Genomic DNA, 11,159 nt, shown 5'->3' with positions numbered 1-11,159 from the left:
GACTCGCTGCAATATGATCACCTTACACTTACACAAAATTATTTCCAGAAGGAGCTGTTGCGGTTCTTAATTGGCTTGGGTCACTGCCTCACGCGTCCTGCCGCTATCATACACCTCCCTCACCTGCCAGGGGCATAAAAGCATATTCCCATCTCCAGCTAGCACCGCGGCAAGTTTTAGGGAAAACGGGTAACTTTGGGATGATTTCCAAACGCGCTGGGAAGGGTACCCGGAATTTAGTCCGGCTTTAGCACGCCCACCCCACACAAGGGGAGGCCTCGGCCCTGCCAGCTCCAGTGCAGCGCCGCCCGCCCTTCCCGCCGCCTTGTCCCCAGCGTTCCGATTGGCTGGCTAAGGAACGGCTGTTCGGCCAATGAAGAACCTCTTTATTGACGCGCGGGGTTCCGGGGGTTCGGAGGAGGTTGCTGTGGAGACCGCCGGTGAGGCCGCGTCTCCGGGGAGTCGCCGCTTGCCTGAGGGAGCCGCTCCGGGGGCCCCGCGGCGGCCGTGCCCCGCCGGCCGGGAGCAACGCCGGCATCCCGGGGGCGGCCCTGCGAGGTGAGTGTCCCGTCCGCCCCAGCTCCGTGGAGAGGCTTGAGGTGCTGCCGGGGCTTTGGCCCTGCCTCTCCGCAGCCCGCAGGTGAGGCCTGACGCGGCGGGGCCTCGCCTGCTCCCCTTCACGGAGCTGCTGTCAGAGGTAAACGTGGGCTCCCTCCCCCGCCTCCTCCCGGCCCTTTGTGCCACCCTCCGCGAAGTGGAGCCGGGCAAGCGGCGTGAGAGGCGTCCCCGCTCCTCTTTGCGGAAAGTTACCGTATTTCGGTAAAACCGGCTTTTGCTAAAATGCGGCGGAGGTGATCCTTGCAGTGTTAAAAGCAAAAATCCAAACCAAAAATCAAGTGTTTTTGTAAGCAAATGTGTATTTGCAGGGTATGGATCCCAAGTGTAGCAAAACAACAAAAGCCAGGAAAGCCCAAGTCATTCCCTTTGTTTCTTATTTTGAGGTTGAGAAGCACACAAGCTCTGGGAACAAAAGCTGTCACTTGAAATTTTTTACTTAAGTTTTAGCCTACTGAGGGAAAAATGAGGTAAGAATTCTAAGGCAAAAGGCTTTAAAGAGGTATCGTTGCCTTTTGAAGATGTGCTCACCTGTCACAGCAACAGATTTATAGCTGAGACACTCTTGTACCTGAAAAAGTTCAAACTGGTTTGTAATACTTTGTATTTTCTACCTAATTGATGTAGCTGTGTTCCTCTGAAAGTGCTTGTAGTGACAGACTTAATTCTTAGATGTTATGACACGGTTTTAACTCAGTCTACAGTTGGTTTGCAGCCGTGTACAGTACCTGGTTTAAAATAAAATGAAACAACCCCCTCACCTGCCTGGCACACCAGTATAAAAGCTGTGCGGAGGCAATGTCCTTGTCCTGTTTTTCAAAAGCATTACACTGTTCTGTTCGGTTATGCTCTCAACTTCTGATCTCCAGAGAGGAGAGGTGCTAAATATTTGTTACAAACTTTCTGTATAAATAAAAAGTAGAATTAAAATTTTTCCCCACCTTTTCTGTAGCTGCAGTTTCACTGGCAGTCTAATCACGGAAGTAAACTCTTGACTGCAGTCTCTCTCCTGTTGACTTCCTCTGACGCCTTCAGCAAGATTATGTGGGTTCAGCAAAAGACGTGAGCATATTTCTGAATATAGGCATATTTGTAAGTGAACTTAAAACCACTTAGTTTAAATATGTAATTGATTTGGGATCATAAAGCCTTATGTATTTCCATGTCATAAGCATCTGCACTGTCAAAACCTGGGGCGTTCAATATTTTTGAAAGAGATAACCATTAATCTCTGTGCATATATTTTCTCCATAGGCAAAGTAGACAAGGAACCCTTGTCTTGAAAGAGATTTGAGGTTTTATTAATGTTTATTTAGTGACTTAAAGAGAAAAATGCATTATTGCTGTGCAGTTGTCAGTCTGATTTAGCTGCAAGCGAGGAAAGTAAGTGGTGCATGGGCAAGCAAAATATCTTTGCTGAATGAATGAAATTCCTGTCAAAGCATTATTTTCTCTGCATGCAGAACTAATCACAATGATGTATGAGTTAATTCGGCTTATAGTTCAAAACTCCCACTGCTTCCTGCTGTGGTTAATTCTGGACTTATTTTTCTATTAATGTGGTCTCCAATATTAAAGACTGTTTTTAGGCTGTCTTGCATGTGTCATCTTTTTGTTTGAGTTGATGGGAAGGTTTTATCACATAGCAGTGAAGCTTTTCTAAAAAAGCAGCACAGAACACTCTCATTTTTTTCCTTTGCTAACATAATGTTTCAAGCAGTTAAAAGAATATAAATTATGTGTTTAATTATGAGGAAAAATGACTTACAGATTATAAATGTGGATTTTCCTCTTTGAATTTTTTATCAGTGGTAAAAAGACTGGAAATATTAGTATCCTTCCTTCAGAATGAAGAAATACCAGTTAGTAAAAGTTGTTTCTTTTGTTTGTATAAATCTAATTGATCTAAGTGCATACGCAGTAGCTGTAACTTGCTTTTGCATTAGAAGTGGTCTGTAGAAGTTGTTCCACATACTCAGAAAAGACAACTGTCTTCTAAACACTGGTTCTGTTCTAGCAGGGATAGCAGTAATGAAAATGTTTTTAATCAGAGGAATTTCCAGGTGCAGACAGTATTTTGAGCAGTGGGTTGACTAGCCACTATGGCTGCTGCAAAGTCAATCTGACACAGATAACTTGCCATTTTTGTCCTTTCCTGTTCTGTAAATATCCATAAGTGTTGTGGTTTCTAGACCTGAGAGAGCACTCTGGTTTGCACTATGAATAAAAGGTACAGGAAAACTTCCATAATTTTTTTTTTTTTTTAAGTAACTGAAGATAAACTCATAAGCTATAATGACTTATGCTCATAAAATGCCAGAGGATTCAAGAAGCTTTTTTGGTTTTAGCTTTTATCATTAAAGGGATTAATGTTGTAATGTCATTAATATAATGTGTGTTCATGAAATATTACATGGTAACTGAATAACCTTGTAGCTGTAAGTACATTGCCAATACTTCCACTCCCCCCTCATTGCCAGGACTAGAGTCCTGAAGTACTGACTCTGCTTAACTTTGTATTTTATTCTCTGTCTCTAATTAAAATTCACTTTAATGTTATTGTACCTATATGGTATGGCAATTTGTCTCTTGGCATGGGGGAAGTCAGTGACATAGGACAGTTAATTCGTTGTTGATTAAAGTATTCCCAGCCTGTCTTTTACTTCTGAATGCTTTCTTTATGGACAGAATAAATATTCTAATCCTGTTTGCTTTCCAGATATGTTTGTGTTTAGCCCTTCCTCCTAATCCTGAAGAAAGTGTGAATATCTGTGAGCATGGTAAGGGCTTATTGAGATGGTTTTTGAGGTGTTTTTGTAGAAATAAAATTGAAAATTCTGTCTTTCCCCAGGACTAAGAATAAATTGGCAAAATGGGAACATTGGTTTTGGAGTGATTGTAGTTATTGGTAAATTTAAGAATTTGAAAAAAATCACTGTAATGCACATATCCATTCTAGAGAAGCTGTTGCTCAAGACACTTGAAATTTTGTTTTATTGGCTGATTTTGGGGCAGAAGTTGTTGTGACATATTATTTGCAAATAGTGATGACTAAATTCATTGAAGTTCTCACAACTTTATATAGAGATCTCAATATAGTCCATTTACCAAGTAAAGTAAAAAATAAGAAAAATACTGGGATACATGTAGATGTAACATTTCTTGTCGCGTGTCGACTCTCATTCTAGATTCGAATCGCAGCACTGAATGCGAGCTCCACAATTGAGGATGACTACGAAGGTACCTTCAAAAGTCATAAGACACAGACAAAGGAAGCTCAAGTAAGTAAACCCACAGTTTTCTTAATGGAGTTTTGACTTGATGGGAGTTTTGTCCTCTCTTGTTGCAGGGATTGTTCAACCATAATTCCTTGTTTTTAAGAAAGTTGTGTTACTGTCTTTATCTCTTGAACCCTCCTTTAGCAAGCTAAAACTTCACTCAAATGAGTTACAATAGGTCAGTGAGGCTAATGTTCCACTGTGCAGTCTGGATGTGGACTACTATAGAGCAGAAAGTATTAAAAGTGTGAAACCACTGATATAGTAAGTATGTCATAATAAGTATGTTAATGAAGTTGCCCTACAAAATAGGTTCTAATTTTTTAAACTACAGGAGGCAGAAGCTTTTGCTTTGTACCACAAAGCTTTGGACCTTCAGAAACATGACCGATTTGAAGAGTCTGCTAAAGCTTATCATGAGCTGCTTGAGATTCGTCTTCTGCGAGAGGTCAGTGGCCTTTAGAGAATGGAACTCTAGAAACTATTTTTGTTATATTTGGTATTAGTTCATTTCTTATTTGCTAATTAGAAATGTGAGTGTTACGAATTGGCAAGTTGTTTGCTAATCTTTTTACTTGTCTAATTCCTAATGCCTGTGTTGCATTTATTTTATCATTTCTAGGCAGTTCTTTCTGGTGATGAGAAAGAAGGGCTGAAACATCCAGGACTGATGTTAAAATATTCCACCTATAAAAACCTAGCACAACTGGCAGCACAACGGGATGACTTAGAGACAGCCATGGAGTTTTATTTGGAGGTACAGTACTGCTGAAATAAAACACAGGAACCTCAGTATTTGCAAAAACTTGCTAGACTACAGCCGTAGTTTACCTTTCAGCATACATTATTTGTAAGTACGTATGAATTCTGTGTACTTTCTGATGTTATATGCGATATAACTGGTCCACCATTCAGTCCCCAAACCAATAGTGTCCCTGTTGAAAACTAAAGCAGTGCTAGTCCCCTGTAGACAAATGGATATACATGTCTGAAATGTGAATAATGTTGTTTGTTATGCTTTCTAGGCTGTAATGCTAGACTCTACTGATGTCAACCTATGGTATAAAATTGGTCGTGTGGCCATAAAACTAATTCGCCTACCTTTGGCTCGTCATGCTTTTGAAGAAGGTCTCAGGTGTAATCCTGATCACTGGCCTTGTTTAGATAACCTTATCACAATCTTGTACACACTCAGTGACTACACAAGTAAGTACAGTACACCCAAAAAAGTTCTCAAGAACTACGTAATTTCACAAAGCAATAAAAAATTATAACAAGCAGTCATATAAGAGAAAGCGTATCTTGCATAAGCAGTTCATTAGGGTATGATGAAGATTTTTACTGCATGATAGAGATTTTTTTTTTTACTTTGTGATAAAGTATGATGACTGGTATCCATTCTGGTTACCTTAAAAATAAATGTCTGTGGTCTCTTAGAGCCTCTGCAAGAAGTTTCTCTATAGACTGTTCTCTTGCCTTTCAATGTACGTTGATTTTTGTCTTTCTAGTCATTTCTAGCTACATAGTTACAGGATTTGGGTATACAACTACGGTCTATTTCATAGCCTAGTATAATTAATTGTAGATACAGCAATTGATACAACTGACCCTAAGATTTTATATTTGAGTAATATCCAATGGGTGAACTGATTCAAATGAAGTTTAGGAGAGAAGTTGCAAGATGGCAGAAATGTGGAATCTGATCCGTTGGTTTGTCCTACTGGAATGGTCCTAATTCTGTTCACGTAATCGGTGGGATTTGTTGCTTGCTACGCTAATGGAATCTGCAGTTAAGGCATTTGATAACATGAAAATGGTAAATGATCGTGATTCTGCTTTATGATTCTAATTTCTTTTGGGCAGGAATGGAGTCTTGAAAGTAAATAAAAGATGTACTGCAATCATTGTTTCAACAAAATTAACGATTAAATTAATGATATTCTTTTTCTGGATATAATACTTGGGAAAACATAATAGGTTATTTTAACTGTATGCCTGTAATTACTTGACATGTTAAAGCTACTGGTCTATGTAGATGTCATGTTTAGTTGGAATTCAGTGGTGTATATGAAGCCCAGAAATGGGAGCTTTTGAATTAGCCAAAGCAGCAACTGACCATTCAATTTCTATTTCTCTGTCAGCATGTTTGTACTTTATCTGCAAAGCTCTGGAAAAAGACTGTCTATATAGCAAAGGATTGGTTCTGAAGGAGAAGATCTTTGAGGAGCAGCCTTGCCTCCGGAAAGATTCCTTAAGGATGTTCCTCAAATGGTGACTGTCATCTTATAGTATATACTGCATTTGGGGTGTAAGTTTTGGATTTGGGGTAGTTCAGAAAAGCTGTTGAGATATAATGCTTTAAGCTATAACAATATCTTGCTGACCTGTCTTCTGAATAATAAATCAACGTTAAATGGTGGTGCTGCTGACACAGAATGTTCTTCAGTAATTACTTTTGAAGGGAGGTAGAAAGAGGCCAAAAAAAAAAAGCATTTGCTGCTGCTCACTTTTTTCATACCTAGATCTCTTGTAATCCATGTTCATTTATTTATTTATGTGCAGCCGATAGCTACAGACTTAATTTTAGGAGTTTTCCTCATTGGAAAAAAAAAACAACCCAACAAGCCCCACACACTTTACTGCGTTTCCAAGCAGTTACAAATTTGGGACTTTATACAATATTTTCGTATCAGTAGGTTTCAGGGAGTCCTACTAATTTTTATTGACAAATGAGTACAGCAAGAAGACTTTGTACATTTCATTAATTCCCAAGATGTAGAAAATCTTAGTTTATTAAGCTTTCAGACCACTACAACTCTGAAAATATTTTGCAATATTATGTTTGAGATTTTATTCCTTTTTTTATTGAAGTATATAAAACTTCTAGTAAAAGTTTGGTGTTCTGTAGCTCTGCAAAGTAGACTGTCTCTTTCAGTGTGGATTTCATAGTATGAGTGGGTAGGAGGAAAGTGGGAAAAGAATGTAGAGGCCCGTAAAATTTACAAGATGTATCCAAGTTAACTGACCATTCAATATCAGAGCTGCTTCTGATACTGTAATATGTTGCTGTGATGGTCAGCAGAATTCAAGAAAGAAGTTAAGTTTTTAGTTTAATTATAGTTCACTCTCAGTGAATGTAGTAACTGCTGCGTGTGCAGATAACCTCAGTACCCTGTAAGAGTTGTATGTGGTAAATGGAAGTTGAACATGCATCCTCAAGCTATGCAATAGATCAGTCAAAAACATGTTTAACTTTTTAGACTACTGTAACATCTAAAATGTGAAAATACAGAGTATTTAGAAGATAGAGAAGAGAAGGGATAACTTAATTTTTAAGGCTCTGTGTATAGCAGTAGACCTTTAACAGAAAGTTCTGTTTAGTTATAGAGACTCTGATTTATTAAGCTGCCTTAGGTCTGGCTCTTAAAATGAGTTACATGCTGAATTAAGCCAGGGCTTTTAGCCACTTGGGTGTTGTTTCTGGACTGTGATATCTCTGAAAAAGTGGTTTACTTTACACTTTCAAAAATTCATTCTTGGACTCAGACTATACAAGACAATTTTGAACTCCAAATTTTATTTGTGATGACATGAATTCCTCAAAATAGCACTTTGGAATGAAAGGAATTTCTCAGTCATACAATTTTTTTCTGAACCAAAAACTTCTGTCCAAGAAAGAAAACAAACCCTCCTGCTTTCCTTTCATTTCTCAGTGTTTGGAAAACAGATTAGGACTATCACTCTTTATCTTTCAATTTTTAAGGTAGAACAAAGATTTTTGGATGGTGAACACTTCTATATGCATGCTATAAAGTTTGTAAAATGATGTTATTTGAATGCTTGTTTTAACACTTTATGTTAACTTATAGGAAAATATCAAATTATTCTCCTCAGGCTTTAAAAACAAACAAAACCTCCAACTGAACCCCAAAAACTTTAACTTGTCTTCATTTCTTATTATTTCTTAGTGACATGTCTATCCATAATGTAAATGTGAGTGCAGCTGAAACAGGAAGAATCATAGATGAAGCACTGGAGCTACGTAAGAAAAGACAAGCTTTGCTAGTGCGTGACAGAGAACCAGACCTCAGACTGGTCCAGCCAATTCCCTTTTTCACGTACGTCTTTATATTTTCTGTTTTTAAAAGGTTAATTATCTTTAAAAAGATAGTGGAAACTCGAAAACAGATTACAGTTATTTATTTGCAGCAAGATATAAGGATACTAATAAGTTGTTATATGTGTCTTTATTAAGGCATAAAGGATTGCTGTTTAGTTTGGGTTTTTATTGCGCGTATTTTTCTGGAATATTAATGGACTCTGCACTTAGATCCTATTGCAGAGAAGTTTTTTCTACTTGTGGGTGAGGTTTTTTTTTTTTTAATCGTTGTTGATTGAATGCAGAACCTGAAAATGGTTCCTTTGACACTACTTTTTTTGGCCTCAGCAACTACTGCATAGAACTTTTTTTGTTAGAGACATTTTTTGAGATTACTCACATTATTGACTCCTATTTCCTTCCTACTGCAACCAACTCACTAGTTTCCTATAGTGAGGAAACTCTAATTTTCTTTTTCCTGCTGCCATGTTTTGTTCTTGTTTTTCTAAGTGGTGTGTTCTCGAAGTAAAGCTCCTAAGGACCTCTGTTGCAGGCCTGAAATTGTCAATGGTCCATGTGACAGGAAATACAAAAAGATATTCTCCAGCTTTTCTGGTTGTGGGACAGATTTTGACACTCAGATGTGTATTTCTCTCCCACTGAAAAGCTGCTCTTGCTACCTCTAAGCTACTGGAGAAAATCAACGTTGAATGCTGTTAAGTTTGTAAATATACTTTAGAAAATAATGTGACAAGAATTAATGAAGTTGTGATGCCCTTGTGTTTCCACATGCAGGTGGAAGTGTTTAGGAGAAGCTTTACTTGCCATGTATCACCACCTCACAACATGTGATCCTCCTCGACCCAGTCTAGGAAAGAGAATTGATCTCTCAGAATATCGAGACCCAGTTCAACATTTGATTCTTTCTCCTACCTCTACTCCTGTCAGTGTTATTCAGCCAACTCCTGTCAGCACTAATCCAGTGGTGACTATGCCAGATCCTGTACTACCTTATACTCCGACAACACCCAACTTCCCAAGTCACAGTCAGAGTTCACTGGAACCAGGAGCTACTGTAGGTGAGCAAGGTACTTCAATCTAAGATTCAAGATATCTTTCCTACTTATCCGGGTATTAACAGTACTACAGAATTCATTGGGAAATGTTGTCTTTAAACTGTGTGTTGGTGGATTCAGAACCTTTTCAGCATATGCATCTGGTAGAAAAAATGAAGTTGAGCTCTAAAATTCAGTTCTGTTAACCATTCATAATAGAAAAGGAAGGCCACCTAAACTGCTTGAAAATTTTTTGATTCCTGAGTAGGGCCTAGGACCAGTGTTCAGGACAGTGGACTTACTTTCCTATTTAATGTATGTGAGAGCCGGCTTGTTGGTTTTGATTGTTACTCCAGTGCAGGAGTATCTCCCCTCTTCTGGTTTTGTGCTAGTGACTCATACTTCAGTTTTTCAGTCTTTAAGATTAGAAGAATCATGATGCCATTCCTGCAGTGATGTATATCAAACTTTTAATGTTGTGAAGAGTCTCAGGCTCCTTAGAATGAGTGAGCTGTTATAGAAAAAGACGACTGGATTATTCTTTTGCTCGTGTGTAACTTAAAGAACCCGAGGGAACCAGTCAGCTATATTTATTTGAAATCCGTAGCAAGAGGTTTGAATATGTTATACTGTATATTGAATATTTTATACTGTAAATACTACATGTATTTACATATCTGAAACTATCAAGGAGTTACAAGTATTTTGTTGATATTCATGGGAATTTACAGGTGTTGCCAGAGTTAAAGGCACAGTTCTCTGATTCTCATTTCAGAAACTTCTTGAAGACTAAAATAATGAATAATGAAATGCAGAATTTTACAAAAGTCTGCTTCTTGCCTCAGACCAGCATTTTTAGGCAAAATGCCATAGCCAGTTTTTATTAACTTGATTTTTTTAAAAAAATTTTGGCACTGTCTTTAGAAGGAAAAGAATGGATCTCAAGCATTGATGCAGAATGAAATGTCAGCCACGAATAACTTCTTTAAAAATAAAAATGATTATCTACTTTTTGTTCAGCAATGTAAGCTGTCAGTATCTTTTTTTTTTTTTTTTTTTTTTTTAAATTCTGTTTTTAGGTGACATATCTGCAGGTGATAAATCTAAGAAAGGAGTGAAGCGAAGGAGAATCACAGAAGATAGTGGTGAAACAGCAAAAAGGAGATCTGCTAGAGTCCGGAACACCAAATGTAAAAAAGAGGAGAAGGTTGACTTTCAAGAGCTGCTGGTGAAATTCCTTCCTTCCAGGTACATTACAGCAGTAGCTTTCATTGTGAGTGTTATCAAGAGCTAAGGAGAGGAAGCTGGCTGGGGCTTTGTTGACTTGATATACTCCAACCTTAAAACCACTAGACCTGTGTATTTTTTGAAGCAGATGTGATGCATTGTCTTCTCATAAACTTAATAAAACTAAAAACTAATTTTAAAATAAGAAAGCTTTTATTAATGTGAAACTGAATTAGAAGACAATGCAGATGTCAAATTGGCTAAGATCAACAAACAAGGTAATCTTGGTTTAGACAAAAATCTCTGAATGTGCTTCAGTTAAGGTACTTCCACTGTTAAAATGTGTGCAATGTGCTATGTTTACGTTTCACTTATTAGTGAGGATTTTGTTGATATTGTGGGTTTTGCCCCCCTTTCACATAGGTTAAGGAAATTGGATCCAGAGGAGGAAGAGGACCCTTTCAATAACTATGAGGTGCAGTCAGAGATCAAAGAAGAGAATTTCCAGCATGTTGGACCACATCGCATGTCATTTGATTCTACAACATTTATGGAATCTGGTAAGGATTTCATTCTAACCCCTACTCTTTCTCTGTCGTTTCTTCCATATTCTATGATTTATTTTCTGTATTTTCCTATCTTATATCTAGAAGATATAAAAGTATATGTTATTTTTAAAAATATCACTTTCTGGCCTAGAAATATCTCATTTGGTAACAGGTATGATTATTTTTTTGTAAGTCTTGGGAACTGTGTGCAAGAGCTCTGTTGTGTGGAGTTTCCCATTTAAATGGATTGGAATATAAGAACTTAATTCAGCCTTTATGCAGTACAGGAGAACTGCTGCAAGATTAGTGCATAAAACACTGTTGAAACTTGTTGCAA

At 37.9% G+C, this 11,159-nt stretch overlaps 1 protein-coding gene across 11 annotated transcripts in view; it reads left to right on the top strand.

The window, feature by feature from the left end:
• The first annotated feature begins 394 nt into the window (after positions 1-394).
• The window catches only part of CABIN1 (calcineurin binding protein 1), a 118,776-nt gene continuing 108,011 nt past the window's right edge, over positions 395-11,159 (top strand). For 5 of the 11 annotated variants that reach the window (XM_054844187.1, XM_054844185.1, XM_054844186.1 and 2 more), the window contains exons 1-12: positions 411-558; positions 1,568-1,707; positions 3,335-3,395; positions 3,804-3,896; positions 4,228-4,341; positions 4,516-4,650; positions 4,919-5,099; positions 6,035-6,164; positions 7,862-8,011; positions 8,788-9,080; positions 10,127-10,295; positions 10,698-10,834. In XM_054844187.1, coding sequence (XP_054700162.1) covers positions 3,393-3,395; positions 3,804-3,896; positions 4,228-4,341; positions 4,516-4,650; positions 4,919-5,099; positions 6,035-6,164; positions 7,862-8,011; positions 8,788-9,080; positions 10,127-10,295; positions 10,698-10,834 — 1,405 coding nt within the window. In that variant the 5' untranslated portion in view covers positions 411-558; positions 1,568-1,707; positions 3,335-3,392. Of the gene's footprint in view, positions 559-1,567; positions 1,708-3,334; positions 3,396-3,803; positions 3,897-4,227; positions 4,342-4,515; positions 4,651-4,918; positions 5,100-6,034; positions 6,165-7,861; positions 8,012-8,787; positions 9,081-10,126; positions 10,296-10,697; positions 10,835-11,159 lie in introns of all 11 variants that reach the window. The other 6 variants (XM_054844184.1, XM_054844191.1, XM_054844181.1 and 3 more) reach the window with 5 other exon arrangements.

The sequence above is a fragment of the Grus americana genome, chromosome 16, assembly GCF_028858705.1.
Source record: "Grus americana isolate bGruAme1 chromosome 16, bGruAme1.mat, whole genome shotgun sequence".
Lineage (NCBI taxonomy): Eukaryota > Metazoa > Chordata > Aves > Gruiformes > Gruidae > Grus > Grus americana.
This window is presented reverse-complemented; position numbering and strand designations above follow the sequence as displayed.